At 39.0% G+C, this 27660-nt stretch overlaps 1 protein-coding gene and 1 long non-coding RNA gene across 27 annotated transcripts in view; one reads left to right on the top strand and one right to left on the bottom strand.

Annotated features, from left to right (window-relative positions):
• The window catches only part of ROBO2 (roundabout guidance receptor 2), an 815523-nt gene extending 797589 nt beyond the window's left edge, over positions 1-17934 (top strand). For 15 of the 21 annotated variants that reach the window (XM_079974745.1, XM_079974741.1, XM_079974759.1 and 12 more), the window contains 3 exons: positions 7187-7432; positions 12263-12463; positions 14203-17934. In XM_079974745.1, the coding sequence (XP_079830871.1) occupies positions 7187-7432; positions 12263-12463; positions 14203-14204 (449 nt within the window). In that variant the 3' untranslated portion in view covers positions 14205-17934. The remainder of the gene's footprint in view (positions 1-7186; positions 7433-12262; positions 12464-14202) is intronic. The other 6 variants (XM_079974752.1, XM_079974749.1, XM_079974751.1 and 3 more) reach the window with 1 other exon arrangement.
• LOC307215529 lies at positions 1682-26798 on the bottom strand. Of its 6 annotated transcripts, XR_013838534.1 has the most exons (10): positions 26335-26798; positions 13871-13965; positions 11459-11543; positions 10158-10306; positions 9267-9367; positions 7830-8012; positions 6978-7061; positions 5398-5531; positions 2955-3030; positions 1682-2774 (listed from the first exon to the last, which is right to left on the bottom strand). It is a non-coding gene; the product is annotated as an uncharacterized lncRNA (long non-coding RNA). The 6 variants fall into 6 exon arrangements; XR_013838537.1 differs by lacking the exons at positions 1682-2774; positions 7830-8012 and having other exon boundaries at positions 2866-3030; positions 26335-26766; XR_013838535.1 differs by lacking the exons at positions 1682-2774; positions 6978-7061; positions 7830-8012 and having other exon boundaries at positions 2866-3030; positions 26335-26797.
• Positions 26799-27660: the final 862 nt, after the last annotated feature.

The raw sequence follows: 27660 nt of genomic DNA, 5'->3' as shown, positions 1-27660 counted from the left end.
TTTTGTCACATTTCTTTTCACATTCATAATATTCAAAATATATAGACTTCTACATACAGATTCTCACAGTTCATTAATTATAATTTATCTTATACTACTGTTTAAGACAGCAGTGAAAATGCTTTGTATGTGTTAAGATCCATGTTAAATATATGAAGTAAAAGGGGTCCATTCTTTCTGGAAAGTTCCTGTCAATTTACTTCCCTCTCCTAACTACATAAATTGTGTCAAGTTTTCCATCAGGGCAAACTTGGTTCTAATAAACCATTTATTCATAGTTACCATAGTAGAAATTTTTTGTTTATAAGCAATTCAAACTTTTGCTGTAGTTAGTATCATACCAATTCCATATGTTCTGCATGTATCTTATTTCTCAAGTAACCTATTTACTTATTTCAACAATTTATTTACCACTTAACACTATAGTTTCTAAGTGATGTATAATGAAGTTACAAAATAATATTATAGAATAATGTTGCATTATATTTAATAGATCCAAATGTCTGTCTCATATGCATATCATTCCAAAAAGAGCTCATCTTCTTATATTTCCACCAGATATGCATGAATATGCCACTTATTTTGTGGTGTTAAAAACACACAGTACAGTATTTTGAAATTACTCTCTTTTAAAGAAATGTAAGTTGGCATGGCAGGACCACAAGGAAAGGCAGACTTCTAGATTTCATTTTGTTTTTCCACCTCTAGCATCGTTTCCCTTTTAAAACAAACAAACAAACATCTTTTCTGTCACTGTTCTGTCTTGATAAGTAATTGATACCTTTCTCATAACAATGTTTTGCTCTACTACCTTGATTATCTCAAAGGTGGTCAGTTTATTTTCCATTTTCTCATCTCTCAAATTTCTTATCAAAAAACATTTTAATTGATGATAGTGAAACCAAGATGGATGTTGTGATTCCATTTCACTTGCTATTTGTTACTTTCAAGTCTTTCAGTCAGTGTTGATGTTAGATCTATGTCAGGCTATGAATTATGGCTGGGCTATTTAGCCAAGCATTAGTTTCTCCTACTGAGATGTGAAATCCAGTCTCACCAGGACAGCAAAGCAATATTATATGAATTTATTCTCACACATATGTCTGATGACATTCTGTAACTTAGGCTTAATATAGGCTGCTTCGGGTTATTTTAAAATTTCAGCTTTTGACAAGGTTTTGTTCCTTTCAAAATCGTAGGATTACACATTTGGTGCAAGTTCAAACAGTAAATAATATTCATGTTGTTTACTGATACAACCACAAAATGTGGGGGAAGGGTGGAATTTACTTTAATGTTCTAATATATTTTATAACAAAAATTAAAGAATGACCAGTTTAGGCTAGAATCTACTGCACAGATGCATTCCCCCCCCAAAAAAACTAGAAAAATACTCGAGGTTTGGTAGGACATGTGACCAAGAAGAAATTTGAAACATAATGGCAGCTTGACTTCCTGAGCGACATACTAGTTGTCCCTAACAACCCCACCTTGGAAATAATCGTGGCAAAAATATGAATATGGGAAATTACTGTAATGCAGATTCTATACCAGCAAGGACCATGATTTTGGTGTCAAATATTCCACTGCGACCTCCATCCCTATTTCTTGTTCAGTAGCTGTGATGATACCAAGATATAGTTACAAATAAGGCTGCTGAAACAGTAAAACCACCACAACATGGGTTTTACCAATATTTTAATGTCTACAATCAGGTCGAAAATGTGAGCAGATGAAGGTGTGTGAAAAATTTGTAAATGGAAGTGTGTTGATAGTCCTTGGCAGCTCATTGATACAGCTGACAGATAAGGATGTCAATATGCCATTTTTAGGAACATCTGTAATATTACAAGGCAATGTGCAAGTTGTTATTAGATAAAGTAATATAAATAGAATTATTATGTAGTAATCAATAGGTCAGCACCACAACAGGAGTAGAAAATGCTTGAGACTATGCTGCCTAACAGCAGTGAACATTGGTAAAAAGGCTGTGAAGTCAAATTTTGCATGTAATGGTTGGCAAGCTAAACGTTTTTTGTACAGGTGGTACATCTTCTCATGTAGACTTTTCCCAGCTTCTGCCATAGCTATAGCGACCTCACCAGTCTTGAATCTGTCACAGCTATAGATCTTTAAATAAATCTCCTCCCAAATTATTGCTGCTGCTATTTGTACTGTCGATGTGCATCAATATCAACTTTCGTGTTCTGGTACCGAAAGTATGTTGCAGTTTTATCAAAGCTGTTTTTTGTTCAATCCTGGAGCACATGAAGCAGACGTTACTTCCCCAAAGGCACCTTCTAATTTACTTACGAGATGTTTCTCGCTGTGCGTTGCCTGAGAAGGGGGATAACCCCTTCAATTTGTCAACTAACTCACCGATACTGCACTGGCATTCATCATGTTTTTAAGAGTACTTGCACAGTTTCTCAAATGCCAGTGACTTTTCCGAATTGGTATGTCATCCAGTTGTACTAAATTGATTCCTTGTTTCATGTGTAGGGGTTCTGACACGCCACAGGTATAGTAGCAGCAATGATTGTGGAACTATTACACTGTCTAACAAAACCTGTATTGTACAAATCCATTCATTGCCTTGTTTTGTTGCAAGTTCCCTGACTGAATCATTTGCACTGTGATGACCATAACATTAACCTCAATCAAGTCCTCAATCAAGCTGCTTATTTCTCTCTACCTGCTAGCTATTGGCTGCTAGCTAACTACAAAGATGCAGCATGTCTTGAAGTTAAATGCAGCAATGCTCAAACATAAGACTGCTGGAGGGCGGGACGTAGTACTTTCCTAGGAGGTCTCTAACAATGGATATGCTTATCCATTGTTACAACACTTAATGTGCAGTTTCATGTTGTTACAACACTTAATGTGCAGTTTCACATCCATATGTTAACTAGGCCAACTTCCCTTCCTGCATTTTATCTTAATTTTTTCTAGACCACATTCCACAATAGTTGCCTTTCTGCATATTACCATCATAAATTGCACGTCAAGTTTTTTCCATCTCTACACCATCTGTAATGATAAAACAGAACACAACAATTAATTTACAGTTGTTACTAGCTGTTACAGTATCACAATGTGAAATAGAACAAACAAAAGTGCTTTCACCTAGTGAATAGTTTTCAAACATTATCTTCCACATCTGCTTGCCTGAAGTAATATGGCTGCAATACCAAAATCATGATCCTTGTACAGAGCCCACTCATTTTCCATATTGCATAATGACTACTGCGACCTAATATGTAATATAGGCAGTCACGCTGCTACTATACAGTATAGCAAATTTTGATTTGTTTCAAATTTATTCCAGGACCAGTGTCTTTTGGGGATTAATATCCATGTATATAAATCCTAACTATATACTTTGATAATAAAGGTCGCACTACATGTGAGGGTTCCTCCCTCCTCTTACAAACTGTCAGTGCTGGGCGGGGGGCAGCAATCTGAATTGCAAACTGGGAGTGACCTTTTGTCCGCTATTAGCCATCTGCATTGTGGAAAACATCACACTGACAGAAGTGAGACCTTTTCCTATAATGCAATGCAAATGGCAAGCAACTCTCCTAGTCCCATGCTAGAGTTGCAATCTAGATTGGGGACAGGGAAATCTGCACTAACGGGAAGGATGACCTACTTATGGAGCAGATGGTGGGAAATGGAGAGGAAGAACTGATTGTTAAATGCTAAGGACCTTGAGAAAGGTGATAAAAAAGCTGAACAACTTTGAGGGTGCCCAGATTTTTACTCCTTGAACTATGGCAACCCTACCAGACAACAGAACAAAAGGTAGGAAGGAAAGAAATCGCATTGACACAAAGCCCTCCAGATAGTTTGGAATGCAATCAGGTTGCCAAATACAGAAAGACTGGCATATGAGGAAAATAATCAGAGTTTCTTTCTGGCGACCTATGCTTTACTATCAACCATCCTATCAAAATCAGTGGCAAAAGTATTAGATTGATTACATTATAGACTGAGGGGCGAAGGGGAGTCAACCATATAATGCCCAAACATAGTCCAGTTCACAAGTAAACATGAAACAATTTTCTTTATTCACAATTTCTTTCCCTGGGTATCATCTGCAATTAATTGAGATTTCCATTAAAGTGCACTGCTAGAGAGTTAGCAACATTAAGCTCTTTTAAAAGTCTAAACTAATAACTGTTGTTTTCAGTCACACTGGGTAATCTCTCACACTGTTCACACTAATCCAAGGTGAGTCAAATGGGAACACATTTAGGCTCAGTTGAGGTTTTTGCTGTCACGAAATATCAGAATCCCCAGTTCCCTAATTACTGAATTGGGAGAAAAGCCACCACTCTCCAATAATATTACATTAATGTACTAATTGGCTTGCAAATTTCTCTTTCCAGAATTGTGCTGTCATTAGATGCAGCTTCTGATGACTTGGCTAAATTCCAACCAATGCAAGAGCAGTCAGCAAATTCTAGGTGTTCCAGACAAATATGTTTTTACTGACTATATGAACCCCAATGGGGATAAAACCTCACTGAAAGAGAACAACCAAAGATAGTCATAAGATGCACGGTTATATGCAAGATGCCAGAGCTCCATGCCCATATATTATGGTTCAGCATTTGTCGTTTACAGGAAACAATTTGACACGCCTTGTTTGACAAGTTACAAATAATATTTGCCCATGCACTGGAAACTCAGTTTACCCTCTCCTATATCCTAAACTATCTTTTATAGGTTGAATCCAAAAACCTATTCTGTCACTCGAATAACTAAGGGGAGAAAAGGAAAGTAAATTGAAAGACAATTTCAAAATGCACTGAAAATCTAAGTCACTGTAGTAATATATCATGCTATAAGAAATGTCTCACAATTTTGGTTGAAGCAACAAACAGACTCTTAAAGCACCACAGAGAAAAAACTACAAATTATTATGATCCTCTTCATGTTTAGTTTACACGAGTGGGAGCAAGAATACTGACCAAATGAGTAGTCTATCCAGTAAATCTGTTATTGTCAAAGAGGTACTATCCACAAATCCTTTTCACTAGAGGTCAATAGCTTATGAAGCTGAAATGGGTAACCATTGGGACTGTATGTGGCTGCATCATAGGGTGAGCCATTAGCCTGCCTATCGTCCTTTCTCTCCAGGAGGATCCACCTACTACCTAAAACCATCAGCTAAAAGCATTTTGTTCAGACAAGACTACCCATATATGTAGAATGTTGATATGTACTTTAATCTGTTTTTAGTTTATCATTTATTTTAATTATCTTTCGAATGTCTTAAATGGTTGTTCTTCATGATAATTTCATTGTTCTATTCTTTTTGTTAATATCTTAATAATTTTTTTAATAACTCAAACAGCATATAAATGTTATGGTATAAATAAATAAACTTACCTGAGGCCTTAGGATGCAAATCTGTCTAGTAAGATGCTGCAATCTGCAGTTCAGTGGCTCACCACATGGGGCAGCAGCACACAGGCCACCCCTAAGGTATCCAGTTTGACCCCAGACAGCTCCTGCCACCAAACCTGAAAAACAAAAATACCTCAGAACCTCTTGGGCCCAACTACACGTGATGCTTTTTAAGTTACATGACACTTTAGGAATGCAGATAGCAGCTGTATGGAGACTCTCTGGGTGGGGGTTGTAGGAGGCAGGGGTGGAGTTTAAACCCTTTCCCCCCTCTGCTTCAGTTCCAATGCAAATCTTCACCTCCTCCATAAAGCTGCTATTTACATCAAGATGGAAGTTCCTCGTTGTATTAAGGTTAGTCTCCTCCAGGTGCACCATCCAGTCCCAGTGAGAAAGGGAAACTTGAATACAAGTGTACATTACTGCTGGCTAAATGTGTGAACAACTTTCATTGAAAACACTGCATATGAAGGGATATTAGGCAATATGGAATGTCAAGTTACTACCTCAATTGTTAAAGTGCTTGAATGAACGGCACAAGTGTTTTCAGCATTATATGAATCAAAGAGAAAATTGCCATGTAGGATAGGCATGGGGAAGATTTATTGTCTCAATTATTTTGAATAACTAATTAGACAATTAGACTAATTAGACACCATGAGACAAAATGGTGTTGTCATGCTCCAAATACCCGAGTATCTGTTCCACCATTAGGGCTGGTTCACAAGTATTAACACCAGCTGTTTCTTTCCCATCCACTTTACTCCTACTGACCACCCTGGGTATAGATTTGTGTGCAGAAATATCAACATATACCAAACTATAGATGGATAGAACCAGAAGACTCTTGATTCCCCATAGTCACATGTGGTTCCAACTATGGTACAGTCATCTTCTCAAAGATGGTCAAGAGTGCTGCATGGACAAAGAAATTAACTGGCATGCACATGTGAGAGTACTGCTATAGCCCCAATTCAGAAAAGGAAAGAACTATAAAGTTCATGCATAGAAAATATTTCACAGAGGCATGATTCAAAGCATTGCAAATCCTGTGTTTATCTAAGAGGATTTAGTGAGCAGTGGTATGTAAATAGTCTTGCATGTTTATTTTGAAACAGCATGGACAGAATGTTGGATTGCAACTAAGAAATGTTGAAAAATCGTGCTTACTAATGTCTCTTCACCATTGCAAGGTTCAAAAATAAAGGAAAACTCATACACATTTGATATATGTTATCGTGGGTATAGTTTGCTTGAAGTTAAACACAGGCTGGTGACTTCTTTTTTAAAAAGTAGTTTGCATTTGAAGATCCCCACCCTCCCAGAATCTGTTGTGTTATAATCTGGACATATTTAGAGCAATTTGCAAATTCACTCAACATTTGAGTGCATGTTAAAACTTCAGGAAAACCTTTCATATGAAGCCACTTTTAATTTAACTGATAGGGTACATGTGATCTGCATTTTGAATATATATATTTCAAAACTATTTCATAGCAAACAGGATGAAAAAGGAAACAACCCCCATCTACTGAAAATAAAAGCTTTTTTTTTTTACTGACCTTGTCAAGTGCAGCACAACAAAAATTACTCTTCTGGTGAAGGGCATGTTCAGTTATTTACAGCCAAAAACATCTAGCAATTGTCTAAAACCAAGTGAAAAATGTAGGATAACTATATTTTGTCAAGTCTTTCCAATCCTTTCATTTTCCGCTAAAATTTAAATGTAACTAATATGTCATTGAAATTCTGAGTCTATTCACATTTTTAGATCTTCCACCACCGCCAGACCCACCCCCTGGTCAGGGTTTAAGGCAGCAGATAGGCCCTGGCCAACGTGGAGGTTCGACAGAGAGAAAAGGAAGTTCTCTAGAACGACAGCATACATCCAGCATAGATGAAACAAAGAGCTCTTTGGATCGTCAAGCTAGAACGTCACTAGAGTGGCAGCGGCAAACCCAGGAATGGATAAGCTCCACAGAACTTCAAAGCCAGCAAAAACAAGCATTTGGATCAGGTGTGTAGTTGCACCTCTCAAAGCAGCTTAGGCAGTTTCCTAAATATATTCCATTATAAGATCCCCTACAGGCGGTGAAGGTCAAGGCTTACATTGGGACAGTCAAAGGATTGTTATTAACATTTGACCTTCAATGTTTGCTCCTGCAATGGTGAAGCTTTTGAATACACCTAAACTACTAAAATTCTGAACGCATGCCTTTGGGAGTTAATAATGCTGCTATATGCAGCAGGGGGGGAATGTACTTGACATCTTATGCAAGGAATATATACATATGGAACACACACTGGCTGTGAATATTTTTCTTTAACCCACTGGAATGGATTTTTGCATGCATATAGTGCACCAAACATCCTTACCTCCCACCTGTATTAACAGCATTCTCATCAGTACTCACATTTATGTCTGTAACCTTGCAAAAAGATCGGAATTAAGCCATTTTGGACTCATAGGTGTGTGTGGTGTTTTTTTTGGGGGGGGGGGTTTAAAACATGGAACTTCTCATTGATAAACTCGGTGGGTGAAATCAAATGCTGCCATTTTGCTTGCAGAACAGCTTTTCATCCAGCAGACACCACTGCTAACATAATCAATGTAGGAATACTGGGTGAAATCCAATGCTGCTGCTGTGCTCATAGAAAAAGCTTTTTATGCAGCAAACATCTCCACTAATATAAGAGGTGAGACGATTTTTGCTGATTTCTCCCTGCCCCCTACAACTTTCATTCTGTTCTTTCCTGAACCATAATGTTTTGGATGGTTCTCCATTCTTTGGATCGTATTTTCTGCAGCAGAGAAAATCAGCAAAGATCACCACACCTTCTTCAACAGTAAATATTGAATGAACATGACTAAGGTCCATTAATTTGAATAGATCTACCCTGAGTAAAACTCAGCTGCCACCCGTTATTCCTTTCCCCCCTCACACCAGCACTCAGAATCATTAAATGTCTTAACAGCTATTAGGTATTCATCAACAAACCATTCAAGTATTCTTTGTCAGCTTGTCTGTTGCATTCAGTTGTTCAAATGAAAAGATTTGGGCGGGGGGGTTGCAATCCTGTGGGCTCTAGGAGACTGTCCAAGAAACCATACAAAATAATGGATAGCCATCTCTGATTCCAGAGACAGAGATCTGAGCTTGCAGAGGGAGAACGACGTCTCCCTCTCTGACTCTATGAACCCTGCCAAAGCTGTGGCTCAACCAATGTTGGAGCTCAGATGCAGGGCCAAAAAAAGGAAAGTATGCCAGGATCCTAAACCCCCACATTTCTCTACCGCACCACCAAGCCAGAAGAAAATACTTTTTATTATTTGGAAACAATGTGAGGGACATAAGCTTTTAAAAGTAAAAAAGACAAGATAATTCAAACCTAGAACTGGATAGAGGACTGCAGAGCATTCCTACATTCTCATGTTCCTCCCCATCCCTTGTGGATTGCACCCTTTGACAGAACATGTGTGTGTGTATTTGCGTACACACACACATGTAAGGACGGTTAGAACAGATGATCAACTTGATATCCTAGCACTTTCTTCACATACTGTTGGTGGTATGGTTTCCCTTCATCTTCCACCTTGTTTCTGTTTCTGCATAAAGTAACTAGCATAAATTGTGCCAAGTGAATTTTTTAGAATGTTACACTGACGGATCAACTCAAGGCACAACCTGTAAAGAATTCTGCCAAAACAAGTTTGAATTCAGCAGCTGAATAAGTTCCCAAATTCCAGCAGCTTCATTTATTTTAGAACAAGAAATTTGCCCTTTTTGCTGTTGGAACAGCAACTCTGCAAACTTCTTGAGTATCACATAATGAACACAACTGTAATTTACTTGTGGCAGTCATCTTTGATTCCAAATATGATGATGTTGGCAATTGCTATGACTGTTCTCCTTGGTTCATGCAGTGTTGGTTTAGTACTTTGAAATACTACCTAGGGCAAGATGACATATTGGCCAAATATGAACTCATTACCACCATCTTGGATTCCAACATGGTAACTTCATGCACTACTTCCTAGACTGGGAACATGAGTTTACCGATGTGGTAGCAGAAATATATTTGCCCCTTGTGGGTAATGAGCTTTCTATATCACCAAAATCAAAAGATTTCATTGGTAAATTTGTACTGATATTTTAGGTTAGCTCCAATGCTTTGCTCACTTGAGAAGCACTGACTAAAACAATTACCTTGCTAAACTGTGTTGATTTAAAAGCCTCTGACCATATGGGTATGTCAATTTTCCTCTAAGCGGACATAGCTAATAACATTTGGGTGTGGATAACTGAGTCAAAACTTCAAATTACACCACTCAAAGTGGTAAAAATATAATGATAAGGTAATCATTGAGAGTCTGGTGCCCTGTGCTATCCATTCTTCACACATTCTGCATCAAAAGAAGGCTGCCTGATTCTGCCTCCTTGTGTGATTGGTCCTTCTATAGCTTAGTGGTCCTTTGAGGTCCCAGGTTCATTATCAAGCACCTTCACAAATTTGTACTTCAGAGCTGTAAGGCATTTCTGTCTGATGCCTTGGAAAGCTGCTTGGCTAGACAGACTGAAAGTCTAAGCAGAAGCAGCTTCCCCTGTTCCTCAACTCTCAAGCACCTCTTAAGAGAGTAGGCCAGTCCTGGTGGGGGTCAACACCTGATGTATGATCTAGCTAAAGTTAAGCACTTGCAAAATTAATCAATAGAAAGTTACGTCTCCTGTTGAAATCAGTACCTGCAAAACTGCTTAAACTGGGCTGAATCTTTCTCCCAGTTTGTAAGAAATCCCGTAGACTCTGCTCACATATAGTGAATGGGGACCTGGGTCTCAAGGACAGCAATCTGTTCTCAAGGACAGGAATTGTTTGTCAAGCAAGATTTTCCCTATACAGAATATAAACCAATGAAGTAATTTCCCATGTGCTTGATATCTTTGGAAATAACACCAGGAAGCTAATTAAATTAGCTGATTCTATAGTTCTTTATCTTAATTGATTGAAATAATGTTACCATAATTTAAGTGAGGGGGAAAGAGCAGCATTTCAACAAGCTTAAAGGAAACTATAATTTTGGCCTTATTATTCTGCAAATCGTTTATGTATCATTTAATTAAGCAATCTATGATTCATCATGCTTTTTCCATAATGAATCTTGGTTTTTTTATAATTAGGACATGCCAATTCATAAACTTAGATGAAGATATGATAATATGTGATTTCCAATATGCATGCAAAAATGGTTTCATTTAAAATCTAACTTAGCTTCCAAATTCACTGTAAACAAGTTGATACTTTTCTCTATATGTCAATAATAGAAAGATCCTTATATACCAAAATACAAATGGTAATTGTGTATATTTCATTTACATTATTTGTCAGGCATGTCTTCCACTGCTAGCTGATGGATCAATCCTAAGTGGGTTGGTGTGGGGGGAGATGAGAATGGTGTGATAGATCTACGGTCACATCCCAAGCCCTGCCAATTTTTACACTGGCCATAGCACAAAGTGTTGCCATCCACCCTACCACAGCATGGCACCTCCAGGTTTGTAGTAAAGGTTCAGACTCCACCACCTTGCAAACTTCCCATTTCCGAGTTCTCTGTTTGCTACCACTGACAAATAACTGCCAGCTTCCTCTATGCTAGTGGAGAGACATCTATGCACTGTCCTAACCCCCTTCAGTCATCAACATTTGGGGAAGGGCTAAGATTGAGCTCTCAATCTTTCAGCCATGTGAACTACTTAATTCCAGTAATATGTAGTTGAAAACTGTATTTATCAATGGCTCAACAACCACTAAACTCACATTGAATCAACTGTCATATTAGTAGGGGGGCTTTAAAAATAAATAAATCCAACATTATGAAACAATACATTTTATGTTCCCCAACCTAGGCAAATAGTCCCCATTTTCAAATTGTATTTTGCCACCATGTGGGACAGCTCTATTTTCGAAATCATCAAATCTGGATTTCTATCACATCAACTCCCACAAATTTTTTATAGGAATTCGGGAGTAAACCCTCTTGACGTACCTTATACACATCTGGAGAAATATTGATCAGCCTGTTTCCAGTCCAGTTGGAATGCATATGTGTTCCAACCCACTTCCACATCAATCTGCACATAAAGCACAAAAATACACGTAGGTTTAACGTATTTTATCACTAAATGCCCATTTTTATCGTGGTATACTTTTTATACCAGAATATGCATTTCTGTACACATGTTGAAATGAAGGAGTTAAGGACAGTGCAGCTAGTTCAACCTTTACCAAAGAGGCATAAACTGGTCATACCCCATTCCAAGTCACATGAAGTAGCTCTACTTATCACCTAGCATCCTGATTAGCCCAAGAATTCCCTTTGCACAGAAGAAACCTTTGTACATAAGTATCTATGCATACAGAGGCTCTTCAAAATCAATGCATAGCTGGCTTCTACGTTGTTGCTGATGACATGGCTTGCCTCCACAAATCCCTTCACTCGTCTTTTGCTCTTATTTGTGTTCCACTTTGTAGCTTTCCAGTGAAAATACTGTATAACCATTTTATGGTATACTTTATTTCTCCTATTTCGAGGGAGAGTTTTCCATTTCATAAATTTCTAGTTATCAGTGTGCACATCCACCAAATTTTAGTTGCTCAAGTCCCCATTTTCAAAGTGAGACATACCTATTCCCAATCTTCAGACTTTTCTAATACAGCATTTTAGATGTTATGTAAGATTTCGGGTTTTTAGGTGGTGTAAAATTATTCAACAAGTTTTAATCTCACATGAGTAAGCCAGTCCCATGTATCTTTTATATATGTATATAATATATACCATTTGTATTTTCAGAAGAGGCATTGGTGCCATATAGCAAGCCTAGTTTCCCATCCCCAGGTGGACATAGCTCTTCAGGTACAGCATCTTCTAAAGGATCAACTGGACCCAGGAAAGGCGAGGTCATGCGGGGAGGTCACCAACGTAACACCAGTGATCTCATTGATGTAGGATATGTTGGATCAAGCAGTCAAGGACAGTTTTCTGGCGAATTATGTAAGCCTTTTTTGAGATGCAATACAAAATGTCTGTCTATATATATATATATATATAATTTTAAAGCTTCTACAATTTAGGCATTTTGAATCTTGGGAAGATCCCATAACTTCCATGAGAGAGCCATACAGAAAATGGCTGCTATGGGGGGCAGGGCATAACACAAAATTACTGCCACACCCAAAAAAAAAACAGAAAAAAGAACCAGGGTCGCAAAATCATGCAGTCATGCACCACATCACCCCCACATCTCTGTGGGGAAGAGACACCTACATCAACCACTGCTGCACTCACAGAGGGATGTCTTCTCCGTTCAGAATGGATAGAAGAGTGAGTTGCCAATCCTGTCATCCGATGAAATGTTGGCATACAGTAGACCCTTGGGTTACGTTACTCTTGAGTAACGTAAACTTCGGGTTACGAAAGCAGCAAACCCAGAAGTATTTTTCTGGGTTTCGTCACTCGCGCATTTGCAGAATTGCTCTATTGCACCGTTCGAAGAAGTGGCGCCTCTGGATACAGATTTTTCAGGGTATGCACGGACCCCTGGAACGAATTAAATTTGTAACCAGAGGGTCCACTGTATTTAGGGGAGAGTGTTCAGTGCAGGAGAGGCTGAGTCAATGCAACCACAACCAGGGCAGCAAACTGTGTTTTATGCATTGTGGACTTTTGAGGGGTTTTTATTTTCATGATTGTAAGTGATTTTAAATTGTTTTTAATATTGTGTTTTAATGTTGTAACCAGCCCTGGGACCTTAGTGTGAAGGGTAGGTAATAAAATAAACATTCTTGTTATTACATCGCATTTGATAAAAGTACAGTTCACCATAAATCACCATAAGGAACACCAGTGCTAGGAGACGGGGGGCGGGGGCGGGCAGACAGATTAGCTTCACTGTGTTATAACTGTGGCTTGCACATTCAGGGAGGGAAAGCATGTGTCTACTCCTGGGAGTGGTGTTCAAAATGCAGATACAACATTTAAAAGCTGGAAAGCATGCAGTGTGAAAGAGAAAAGGAATAAAATATTTTGTGAATAAAAGAGCAGCCAAACAAGGACTCCCACCCACCCCACATATGTATGGGAGGTTACACAGACTACATTGTGAAGGCTCCAGTGACCCCAAAAACAAAAAAAATCCCTCCACACAGAAAGTTGGCATTTGAGGGCTCAAGCTAGGTTAGAACTCTTCTATATGCAGGGATTTTTTCACGTAACAGAACACTGACTAATATGACACTCCATCTGCAACCTGGAGTTTAGCAATTCAGACTCAGATTCCCCATTTGAATGACAACTAACTGAACAATTCGTAGGGTTCCTTCAAAAGCACTGTCATTGAGCACTTGCAGTTTTTACATTTCCTCAACAAAAAGCAGAAGAGGTAAAATTCTGCATACATACATTGTCTTTCTAAAAGACAGCTATGCTGTGTTGTGTCAGGAGGGTAATAGGTATCGCTGTTCTATGAAGAACTTCACATTTTGGTGCTGCATTCACTGAGAAAATAATTGGAAAACATACAATTACAGTTTACATTCCAAAAATGAATACTGTAAAAAAAAAAAAACCAGTCCCGACAATAGCATTCACTTTAACAAAAGTTAACATTTGAACCAATCAGAAGGTTAATGATTTTTATGGTCTGCTTGTAAAATATATGTCTGAATGAAATATGCATAGAAGTTAAAAGTAAAGTATCTTAAAACATAATGTTCTTGCTTTTTGTTTAACAGAGTAGTTGGAACAGAAACATCTCAAGCTGCTCTCAAGGGCCATCAAGGTCTGAACTCATGGAAGTGATGACACTAAAACAGTGCAATGAACATTTTCTTTATTTATGTACTTACTTATTAAAAGAACTGTAAATGCAATGTAAAGACACACAGCCACACATATCCCACAGATACTCTACCTGTGTTCTTCTCTATACTACACCTTCCACCTTAATCTATTTCTTATCAAGCATATATAAAGGAGAGAAAAAAATCACCCTGCAGGATGAAACAGTTCCCTTGTATATAATTTCTTTTTATTGCATTGCTATGCAAGCTCACCTTCTTTTTAGCTATGTTCATATTATTGTCTGTTCTTATTGGTCTGTTGTATTATATGTGAATTAATAGGCTGTGGTGCCATATAATAACTTTTAATTGTGTAACTTTTTATGTTTAAAGTTTGCACTGCAATTTTTTTTTGTTGGTGATAAGCACAAAACTCTTACTCCTCGTGACATGAAGAAGAAGAAAAAAATAAAAGTCTGAATGTGAAAGGAGTCTATGTACTGTAAGCTATGTTGGATAATGCTGGATGTAATGAATTATGTTAGGTGGTTTTCCATTGGGTGTAGAATTAGGAAGATGACTGGCAAACTGATGTTAGCAAAGGCTTATTGGGGCATCAGGGATGGAATCCTATATGAAATAATAAGCAACGTGTTGCTTTTACCATTAAAAAAGGGGTCAAATGATGGAAGTGTGAGTTTCAAGACCAGGCAAGAACACAAAAGCCTCCTCTCTTCTTAGTATCAGTTTTCCTTTGTTCAACACAGTTGATCTTGCTAACAAAGGAAGGAAGTTAAGGTGTTTCACTAAAGCTATTCTTTAATACTATAGTTTTAAAAATTACTATGCTTGAGTCACTCTCCCCTCCAGGAAACATGAACCATATGAGCTAGGAATACCTAGCAAGAGTTAAAGGTGCAATTTATGATTGAGAAATCCAAGCTGCTTCCAAAAAAGCTAGATAATCTTAGTTCATCTTTCCAATACATGTACAGTACAATGGAAGGTGTAGAGCTGCATCACTTGAAATCCATGGCATAATTGTTTTTATGCATTCTAAACATATTTTTGTGTTGTATTATCTAAAATTGTCACAAACTGCAACCCAATTCATTTGTACCTTAAATCTTGGGTTAAAATGTTTGAAAACAATGGTAAATTTATGATCGGTTTTGAATTTAATATGTCTTTTGCCAATTCAGTACATTATTGGAAACTGGATAGAAACAAAGAAAAGAAAACATCTTTGACCTATTTTTGATGAGTAAATTTCAAGCCTCTTCTTATGAAAACATGATGCATGTTTATACACTTTTTCAATAAACCAAACTCTCTGTAAGTGGACATTAACAAAAGCATCCTGTCTCATCATTAGTTCTCATGTTTTTTTCCAACTCCTCTACAGTATTTTTATTTCTCTGTTAGAAATACTGTAAATGTATATCAAATGCATTAAATATTTTGTTTGAAGTTTACATCACAGAGCTTATGTCATTCAGTCACATCATTATTACACACTTGCATTTAAACACGTTTTACTTACTATCAGTTCATGTTGTTTTAATACTTTGCCTTGGCTCTCACACTGTTGTAAGTGACATACACTTTTAGGAAAAAATCTGCTAGCTATATGCTGCTTTTTATTACATTGCATTGAGATTGCTGTTAAGATAAAACATTGTCATTACCAATTCTAAATCAGCACTGCAGATATAAAATTATCTCATTTACGTAACGTCAGGGCATTGGCAAACCAAAAAACCCCCCATCAAATCAAGGATAAATATTTTGTGTGTGTATGTGACCAAGGAATTTATGTAATGTTCCTGCTTATTGAAATGCTGGATATAGTTAAAGCCATTATTTTATAAATGTACAGAAATATTCAACAAATGTATAAAAACTGACATTTCTTTTCTCTTTCCTAAATTCAGTATGTTAATATGTTGACACCATGTTCCAGCAATAGTATTCTGGGTACAAACATTGTTTTCTGTACACAGATCCATGCAATGAAGACACAGTAAGCTGCTACTAAGGGAAGAAGCTCCACAACTCTAGCAACCTATCTCAGCACCTGACACAGCGGTATCTGCAATGGAGAATAGTCCCCATGCCCCAACCCTCAAATCGGATAGGTGCTATGCTAGAGAACTGAATAAAGCACTAATCCGTTCTTAGATGGGAATAACATCGGGGAGCATTTGATTCAGTTTGCATGCCTCTTTCCCCCTTCTTACTTAATCTGATGACCACTGCTGTGAGTTTCCTTCAGAAGCCTTGGACAGCACTGGTCGTACTGGGATGGAATGGGAACAGCCATTCCTGGGCTGAGTCTAGATGCTCCCTTACCCCAACTCCCATCTTACCTGAGAGAAGGTATTTGCTCTCCAGTCAGAATAGTACGTGCCTCAATTTTTGCTTCTGTGGATTGCCATTTTATAAAGGATTCATATAACCTTTTTTAAAAAATCTACCAGGTGACTTAAGAGTTCTATGCACATCTTAAGACTTGTGCTGAAACTACAGAACAGTAATTAATTTTCAAAAATAAGAGCATCCAAATGCAAATTGGTTCCTGAGATGACAACAGCTGAGACAGTGATACATGATAATATCTGGCATTTGTAATAGACTGGGTGTAGAGAAAAGAAACTAGAAGTGATTACTTGAAGCCATACTAACTGAATAAAGGGTTTGGATTTAAAACTGTTTTCCACCAATGTAGCTAAGGTGGATTGCATGTATGCTGGTGCTACTGACCCTAGTAGGTAGCATGCCACTACTACAGAACATAACCATGCAGCCTGGCCTAACCACACATGATGAGAGCAGCCACGGTGGTAGTTGCACCCATACTGCTGTTACAGGTACTATGAGAAGTTGATCTCATAACAATATGTATATGGTAGAGTCCTCAGAGTCCTGTTCTACCTTTGAAATATATCGGTTATCACAAACTTTCTATATGTAGGAAAACTTCAAGAGTACATTGAAACATTTGCATTCTAAAGTTGTACAGGCCCCTGAGGACTGTACTATTTGATCTTCCTTAATGTTTTAATTGTCTCTTAGAAACCTGTGCTGAGCTTTGGTGGAACACCTTACTAGCCGATTTCTTGTCAAATCTAGTCTGAGTAAAAGTAGCCATCCCAGGTTCCTTCATATGTGTCTTCATCATTTCAGTTGGGAAGTTTTGTGTCAGTATTAAACCTGTGGAGTACTAGAATATCACTGTCTATTATAGGCTACTATAAGAGGAGTTTTTATGTATAACAAAACCCCATTATTTCAACAGTGAAGCTTTCTCTTTTTTTCCATCTCTCTGTCTCTCACCCATTTAGTGAACCTCAAATAATCACAGAACATATTTTTAAAAATGTAATGTAATTTAACATTTTTTTAAAAGAACTTTTTTCCTTTTTATAATTGAAAATATTTCTTGTGCATAATGTGTCTTAAGGAAGGGGTGTAGTGGCAACACTTAGAACTGTTTTCTACTTTTTTTTATAAAATTGTTCATTGACAACAGTTTGTTCAGTCACAAAAAAATAATAATTATGACCTCTTAATGTGTTTCATGTGTTAGTGAAGCAAAGTTTAATGGGCATAAAGTTGGTTAATCGTAATGTTCAGTGTGTATTGTATATTTACTGGGGGGAAATAAAACTTACACATTTCAAACCTATGTTAAAGAAACTTGAATTTAGCACTATCACTACATGATGACTGTATAAACCTGAACTGGGAGCAATCAAGTAATTATAAAACATGCTGTGCTTTTTCTTCCGTGACACTCCACTTCCAGGTAGACTGGCCTTACAAAGTCCTGTTGTGGTTTTCTAAACTCTCCAAAATGTCATTAACTTCACTGATGTTCCACGGTAAGCAAAAAAAAAAAAAAAATAAGGAAACTGGACCGTGTTACAAAACTCATTAACAAAATCCATAAACATGACAAAAGAGTTTTTATACTGTCTTTGTAAATGCTGACCAAGGTGGTGTGAAAAAAGAAGAAAGATTTGTTTTACTGTGCTTATTTAATCACATTATGCTCTCTGTTGGGAATGTTTCTAGAGAAGAGGTAATCTAAAAGTGAGCTTCTGGAATGATTGCTACAGGGACTGTGAGAAAGGACCAAGAGGCAGAAACCGATGTATATATACTTAAAGTCTACTTTATCAACCATCACAATTGTCTATTACAAAACTGCTTATAGTGAGTGAAATCGTGGATATAAGTTTTTTTTTAGCCACTTGAGAGCTGACTTACCAATGTACACCTGAGCAGACTACCCCTAGAATTGTAGAGTTGGAAGGGACCATAAGGATCATCTAGTCCAGGAGTCAGCAAACTTTTTCAGCAGGGGGCCGGTCAACTGTTCCTCAGACCGTGGGGGGGGGGGGGGCGGACTATATTTTGAAGAAAAAGAATGAATGAATTCCTATGCCCCACAAATAACCCAGAGATGCATTTTAAATAAAAAGCACATATTCTACTCATGTAAAAACACCAGTCAGGCCCCACAAATAACCCAGGGATGCATTTTAAATAAAAGGACACATTCTACTCATGTAAAAACAAGCTGATTCCCGGACTGTCTGTGGGTCGGATTGAGAAGGCGATTGGGCCAGATTTGGGCCCTGAGCCTTAATTTGCCTACCCATGATCTAGTCCAACTCCCTGTCATTCAAGGATCTTTTTGCCCAATGGGGGCTCGAACCCACAACCCTGAGATTAAAAATCTCATGCTCTACTAAGAAGCTACATACTGTAGGCACTTGAATGCCTCTCTGTGGCACATTTTCCAAAGTGGGCTGTAAATGCTCGGTGTGAGGCACCTGAGTTGACTTGCCCACCATGTCATGTCTATAGACCATCATAAGGAAGTTTCGAACTCTATTACGTGCAGGAACTTCCCTGCCCATAAGTGGCTTTTCCATTCCCAACCTGCATCCCCATGCCTTTAACATGTGATTTGGTTGCCTACATTCAAAGTGAAAGGGTTCTCAGCGTTCAAGAGTCTGACTTGTATATGATCTGATAGAAAGTTATCTAATGTGTCATACATACACTTTCATTAATTTCAAAAATGTAGGAAATACACTGCAAACAGCAGGTTCTGTGCTTTCATGCCTTGGAACTAGGAAATCTAGTGCGTATTCTTAGTACAGTTTTGACCTTTTATATCAATTGGCTGTCTCCTTTCCTACACAAAGGAATTAGAGTGACAGTCTACCAAATCACCAAATACTGTAGAAGTGGCAAGAAAAAAAATACAAGAAAAGGGAAGCCACATAGACTTTTTAAAAGTTATGAAGCCCAGAGTTTAATGGCAAAAAGTAGAAGAGCTGTAGCTGTGCTGCAGGAGTCATGGGTTATAAAGTTTTTAATTCTCTGACCTCCTTTTTTCACTAGGTCAACCTAGTTTAGCATTCTACAGAAGTGGAAAATAAGTCTGCTTACAGTCCTTTTAGGGACTGTCATACCCTCCACCATTTCACAGATGGAAATAGGGACCATGTATTCAATGTTCCAGTTCTAATACCAATGATAACAAGATGTCTGTCTCCCCAACACACTCATACACAAACTGTTGCACATTGTTGAAAGGTCTACTGCTCCTGCTGTATAGCATTTCTGCTCCCCATGGATTTAAAAGCTGAGTGTGCTCTTGTTCTTGACTACAGATGTACAGATATACCAGGAGGGGGAGACGAGATTGTGCAATGTGTTCTAAATAAATCAAATATGGGAAGTGGGTCCTTAGTACTTGTGTACATGTATTTACATTCATGTGCACTAGAGACAAGATGTGTCTGTTTACCCTGCACAGATTTAAGTTCTTGAAGACTGAGGAAGGCGCAGAAACTGAAAGACTGACAACAACTCTAGCAACTTACACCAACAATTTTTAAAAAGTATCCTAGTTGTCCAGCAGAAAAAACTGGGACAGTGCTTTACCAGGTACCAAAAATAGGGACTGTCTCACTGTATGCTGAAGTCAAACCTTCAGTCACCAACATGGCACAGTCTTGAGACTTTCTTGGGGCCAGCATTATGAATACTACAGCCTTATTTAAGCTAAGTTGGGGTGGAAATGATCAGCCGGGATGGAGATCATTGGGAACCCTACAGGAGGCAGGATCTACTTATAACTAGCATTTTTAAAAGATTGACTATCTCTGTTTTAATGTGACAAGGGACTTGCTTGAATGCATCCCACATGATCATCATGTCCTACCATACCAGCAATCCCAGTCTTACAGCTAATTTGCAGTGTGGTTCAAAGTCTAAAATTACTTATTGGACTCAATGCTGTGACAGAGATCACACAGGCATCATTGGGTAGGTCAAGGGCATACGCTCAAGTATTTCCCCCTGTATGCCACAATTCTTCCATTTCTTCTCTGGCTGGCACATCCTCACTATATAATTCAGAAAGGCCTATAATTGTCATAGTTGCTATGCTGAAATTAGATCCTCTGAGCCTTTTCAACAATATTATAACCCTGTTCAAGAACCAAGAGTGAAGACGTGGGTTTAAAGTGGGGACAGTCCCCAATTGTGGAGAAGCTTCTAAGCACATCCAGCTGAACACATTTAGACGTCTCACACACCAAAGTCAGAAGCAGAGCTAGTGTGCATGGGGACACTGGGGGGTGGGGGGGTGGGACGTATGTGAATTGGTTTGATGTGTAGTACTGTTTAGGTTTCGACAGCTTGTGAAGGACTCTGCTCATGAAAATAAATAGAAAGGTTTCAAAGAAGTCACAAATGGGATACACTACCAACAGCTGTATGTCACATTTTACTAATGTTTTCAATGCAACAGCAGACTTGAAACCACAGGAAAATGAGTTTCTTTACTTCTAAAATTCAGCAGCATTTATTTATTCCAATTTAATTTTGAATTCTGAAATTCAGCTTTCGAGATCATCCCTCTCTTGTCTTTTAAGTATCTGTTAAGCAAACGTGCAAGTACTGCAATACCTGAAGGACAACCTCTCTCCATATGAACCAACCTGCTTGTAAAATGCAGTCCTTGGAGAGGCTTGTCCGGCACCTGTGTAACATATCTTGCCTAGGCACCAGGTAAAAAACATTCCTCTTCTCCCACGACTTTGGCTAATTGAACTATCTATGGCCTTTAAAACTGGAGTATGTGGAGTGGGGCATTATTGTTTTGGTTTGTTATTATGGCATGTGTTTTTGTTTTGTTTTTATATTATAAGCCACCCTGTGATCCTCGCATAGAGGTGGTATAGAAATTATTTATTTATTTATTTATTTATTTATTTTACTATTATTATATTTTATAAATCCCATTGGTTTAACTGCAATTGCATAATTAGAGCTACTGTAGAAGACTAAAATTAACCTGTTCATACCCATGTTTACTCAAAATAAGTTCTAGGCAGCAAAGGGACTAAGGCTGCAGTCCTAATCCCATTTACTGGGAAGTATTTTCCACTGAATTCAATAGGATTGACTTCTGAACAGACTTGGGGCAGTAATAGTTTAGCTACTGCACTGAATTTTAACTTTACCATCCAACATCAGCCAGGTGAAAAAGAGGCTGCATTAGGGGCAGTGCAGGGGTGTGCCAAGGGAGGACTTGGAAATAGTTTGGCTCCATCCCTCAACCTGAGGAAAGATTTGGACCACTTCAGAAGCTGGCCTAAACCTCTCACACTCCTCTCCTCTCTCTTCCATATTTTTCCAATGGGAAGGATAATGGGACAGAAAAACACAAGTGTGCTATTCCACCCTCACTTCTACCTTGCCAGTAAGAACCCAGGTGGGCTTAGGGTAAGGTCATTAAACTGCCTACACTTTCACTCTAGCATACACACCATAGGACTGGAGTCTTAGCCCACTTGCCTGAAAGTAAGGCTCCACTGAGACTTATGACTAAGCTGCCTGTGCAATATTTGCTTTTGGTATCTTGGGCATACATGCCTAATACAAATCAGAGAATCGTATCAAGACAATGCAATCGAATTAGAATCTTTATATTCCTGAATACCATAACTGGCAGTAAGAAGAATGCAAGCTAACAGTCTATGAATGGCTTTACCTTCCAGTTTCTTCTTTATTTTATTCCCTGGCATATGAAATATGGAGAATGTCAGTGGCAATATCTATCAAATGGCAGCAAATGCGAACTACAAGGAATGCATGTGTGTCACACAAAACTAAAATAGCAGGTCACTCAGGAGAAAGCAGCTGCTAAGGGAGGACATGGGAATGTGTAATTCTATGTCAGATGTAATTTGAAGTTCTGACTATAAATGGAGGAACGCACCATATGTGGCCAAGATGTGCTGACAGGTAACACAGGAAATAAGGGCTGATTCATACAACTATTTTTTTACCTGTTGAATTTAATACAACTTGGCATTCTCTGTGGCTATTTAATATGCTGGACTGATCTTGCAAATGCTTCAACACATGTCCAGATTCGGACTTGCCATGTCCTGGTTCACCTTGGTTTTTTATGTTTTATCTAATTTTCACATAGTCCACCTTGATTCATTTGAAATGGTGAAAGGAATATAAAATGAATGGGTAAATGAAATCCACATTTAAACCTCCACCAGGACTCTAGTCCAGGGCATAGAAGCCATCTCCTAGAGGCCAAGGTCCCTTCGCTGATGCCCCCAATAAAATACTTGACGGGGCCACTGCCCCCAAAGTTGATGGGCATTGCCATTCAAATGGTGTCTGTGCACTTCATCTTGTGATTATGTGATGGAGAAGGAAGCAAGCAGACAGAAGAAAGCAGTCAACAAACGTGCCTGATAGGAGGTACAGTGGCTGCTCTGTAAACGTTTTCGTTGATCTGACGAGGAGCACAGAGCTGAAAGGCAGTGAACCGCTGTGATTGGTTGGTGGAAAGAAATAGCCTCATGCGGGCTAAATAGAAACAACTGCCTGCCAAAAACCATTCAAGGAGGAGAACAAAGGTGACAGAAAAGAAACTTTTTTGGATATATAGAGGGGGGGGGAGGGGAGCGTAAACGGCATGAAAGTAGAAATCGGGTGGGAGCAACCATTCCAGGAGGAAGGGAGCTAGCATACGATAGCAGAGTTTATAAGGATGGTAAGAATAGAAGGTGTTAGACTGTTTGAGGTAGGAAATGCGAGGCAAAAAGCAAGACAATTCCTTTGTACAGGCAGGAGTGAAAAACATATCAGAAACTTCCCACTTCCTAAAGAGCTTTTGCCCCACCTTCATTACCAGAATGGAGCCAGAACCCAACCAGTGACCACATAGTGCCTGTAGTTTAACAAACCCTGCAAATTTCCCTTTATATCATGCACAGGAAGGCGGAAGAAGGAAGCACATGAACCAAATGCTTGTTCTTGGTATATTAGGTTTAGGTTGCCAGGGTCAGGCCATAGAGATACTGTTAAAATTCATTATGCATAATCACCTAATTTGGAATATGTACTTTTCCATTTTGCATTATTTTAAAAACTTTTTATTTCTATTAAAGATTTTCTTGGTTTACAAAAAGTACATGCCTTGTCTCTTTTTTCAGGTTGTACAGTCTTTCTTACAAATCATGTACATTTGTTGTGAGACATTAAGGTTGAGTATAGGGTTGGGGATTTGGGACGCAGGTGGCGCTGTGGGTTAAAGCCTCAGCGCCTAGGGCTTGCCGATCGAAAGGTCGGCGGTTCGAATCCCTGCGGCGGGGTGCGCTCCCGCTGCTCGGTCCCAGCGCCTGCCAACCTAGCAGTTCGAAAGCACCTCCGGGTGCAAGTAGATAAATAGGGACCGCTTACCAGCGGGAAGGTAAACGGCGTTTCCGTGTGTGGCTCTGGCTCGTCAGAGCAGCGATGTCACGCTGGCCACGTGACCCGGAAGTGTCTCCGGACAGCGCTGGCCCCTGGCCTCTTAAGTGAGATGGGCGCACAACCCCAGAGTCTGTCAAGACTGGCCCGTACGGGCAGGGGTACCTTTACCTTTACCTATAGGGTTGGGGGAGAGGAGGGGTGGGATGGTAAGGCTTATATTCTTTTGTATAGTGTACGTGTGGGGTTTTGTGTCAGCGTTAACAGGGTAAGTTCTCTTTCTATTCGTTTATTACATTTCCTTGGTAGTGAGAAGTATTGGGGGGCGGGGTGTGGCTGGGTTGTCTGTGGTTGGTTGCAATGGGGTTTGTTTGCATTTGTGAGGTGAGAGAGGGCTTGTTGGGTGAAGCAAGCCAGATTGATTTGTATGCTGTCGGTGGATTCTTGTTGTTGTCTTGTTGGGCTGTGTATGTGATAAAGGGGAGTCATACTGGGGTGAAGACATCCTCTTCTATTTGTCCCCGTGTCAGTTACAGTCTATTGGTTAGCTTTTCTAGTAATCTGTAATGCTCAGATATATATTTTAAGTTTAGCTTAATTTCCCTGAGTAGTTCTTGCCAGTATCAAAATGTAAAATAAGATTCTGCACATGGCGAAGTACACGACTGTTATCCCATAAGGCTAAACATATATCTCATCTCTACTCACAATCAACATGCTGCTGTTCAATCAACTTTCAACAACTTTGGTGGCTTGGTAAATCTAGCAAATTAGCTATCAAAGTCAAAAACTGTCCCAACCATCACATGCCTCTCTTTACTTAAGTTCATTCAACATACCTTCTTACTGTGCAAATTTGGTTGTCAACTGTCCCGAGCTTTACAATATGGAGAACCTATCCCGTATCCCTTTTCTATTAATACGTAGATAAGTCATTCTAGTTCCTCAAAGGATTATCTCGTCTTTCATTTTCTGAACGTTAGTTTTGCATTTATTACTCATATATCATATTGTAAATAAGAGCTCACATTTTCATCTAAGATGTAAAAAATTACAACTTTTGCTGTCTGGCTAGGGGAGTTCCAGATCTTCATAGCCAGTGGCTTCTGTATAAACATTAACTTGCTGTTTGACACATTTGCATTTTGCCAAGTTAGTGGTTACACTCTTCACAGTTAGAAGTTGGAGGTCTCTTCAGTTGCTCGTCACTGTCAGAAAGACAGTCAGAAAGAAAATACAGACCACCAATAATTTAACGGATCTTGCATCTTCTAGAAAGTTGAGTTTTTTTCAGATGCTCTATGCCAGATCCTAAGTTTTGTGCATTGAAAGGTCTACATCACTACTTGATCCCAGTCTCAGTCTATGAAATTCAATCAATGCCATCACAGTGTCTCTCTAAAATAAAGGTATATCTGTTTTTCCAGTGAGCTCTCTGGAATGGTTTCAGTTCAGAACAGCAAAGTATAAAGCAATGTACTAAGTCATAAATCATCATGTAGCCTGGCATTGATTAATTGGTTTTGGACTGCCCTAAACCATCTAGGAGCTTTGTAAGGCACCTGGCTTCACTACAGCTATAGCATTAATGGCAGGCACTCAGGGAATCATTTCAGACTGCTAGAGAAGTGGATATTTAAGTAAAATGCTTGGTGAGCAAATTTCACCACTGCTTCATGCACATTCCTGAGTGAAACAATGATAAGAATCTTCCTCTCCTGCAAATGTAATAGCAGAGAAGGGGCTCTCATATTTAGTAATATCTCACCAGTGATTATGTTGGTGGTTCCAATAAGTTGAGAATTGATGCATCTGATGTACTGTGTTACTTTGCCACAAGATAACTGTTTCCATCCTGTGTCCATGGGAGCTAAACCAGCAATAAAACAAATATCATCACTTTGGACCATAACCTGAATGTCTTTGGCACAGTCACCCAAAAATATTACCATTTTGGATTCCATCAGCATGGGTTTGGAGTCACATGGTAAATGATGTGTGAAGTTGTGCTCATGTGATTTGGATGATTTTTGGCCAAAAGTCTTTCCCTGACATAGTAGAAATTGCTTTAACCGAGTCCTTGAAACCAACTACTACATGGAAAGGATCCCACACGGTTTGATCACACTACCTAACTTTCAAATAAATAGCAGCATATCCTGACTCCCACCCAAGAATAACAACGGTTGGGCTTTCTTGCAGGTAAGAAGCCAAACTTTATTCTGACAGTGTAAATTTAGGAATATAAGAGCAAAAATTAGTCCAGTCACCCCGGGATACCAGTGATGAGGTAAGGATTAGTCCAGCTCAGGAGAGAAGCTTCAGGGTTCCCTAAAAGCAGTTCAAGGTAAAGACCAGGAATCAGAATTCCAGGATCAAGAGCTGCACGGGAGCATGAAGTTGTTCCAACAATTGGTCCTGCCTACCTACCACTCTTTTAAACAGAAGTGGGGAAAGTCCAGCTACTTTTGAGACTGCCTTTCTTGCCAACAGCTCCTGGCCTGAAGTGAAGCACTCCTCATAGGCTGGGTCTGCTCCTGCCTACTGATGTGCCACTGTTGCCCTAGAGAAAATGTCTGGCTTTCCTCTAACCCTGACACCTCATTCTGTGCTGTGGAGATCTTGCCCTCCCCTGGCAAATGATGAGGCTCCTCAGCATTGAATGGCCTCACTTCCTCTCCCTGGAACAAGGAACAAAGAACAAGGGGCCTGTGAGAGTTCCAGATGAAAATTCTCAACTGAAAGGCCCAGTTTTGAGTCAGAGGCTTGACTGGAAGGGCTCTGAATCATGGCCTCTTCCTCCCACTCGTTATCCTCATAAGTCCTCAAGGAAGGGCATGACATAGAGGAATACAATACCTTTATCAGTCTTTCTCCCTAATCTTCATATTGCCCAGGGCTTAAAAAAAACACACCTTCCATGCTCTCTCCAGCAGGCATAAATGTGGGAGCACATCAAATAAATTGTGTAAATCCTCTTAATCCAGTAATATATCAAGTTTTTCAAACCCAGTTTACCAGGGGACCCACTTTAATTTTTCTCTATTGTATGTGCTTCTATCTTTTCATCCTATCCATCACTTAAAAAACAACAACGAATAAGCAAAAGGGAAAAGGTGGTGGTACTTCTAATACAATGATGCAGCCCTAGGGATTTGTTGTTGTTGTTTAGTCGTTTAGTCGTGTCCGACTCTTCATGACCCCATGGACCAGAGAACGCCAGGCACTCCTGTCCTCCACTGCCCCCCGCAGCTTGGTCAGACTCATGCTGGTAACCTTGAAAACACTATCCAACCATCTCGTCCTCTGTACCTAATTGTAGACTATTGCACAAGTTAAATTATCATGAAGACATTGGATTTTATACTTCAACTATCAGTGGCAGTTTTGACGTCATGTTCTTCATTCAGAAATGGCCTGATGAAATTATGTCTATAGATACATATACATAACCATATTTACATTTGGCTTAAATTGAATGGAACTGGAGTTCTGATACAATAACCACATTAAATATTTGGTTGAAATGACATCTGCAGCAGCCTTCACTTACTCTTAAGTACAAAATTAAAGACAATGGCACTATTCCAGAATAATCAGCCTGTG

The sequence above is a fragment of the Podarcis cretensis genome, assembly GCF_951804945.1.
Source record: "Podarcis cretensis genome assembly, chromosome: 4".
Classification (NCBI taxonomy): Eukaryota; Metazoa; Chordata; class Lepidosauria; order Squamata; family Lacertidae; genus Podarcis; species Podarcis cretensis.
Note: the sequence above shows the minus strand (reverse complement) of the source record. Positions and strands in the feature narration are given on the sequence as shown.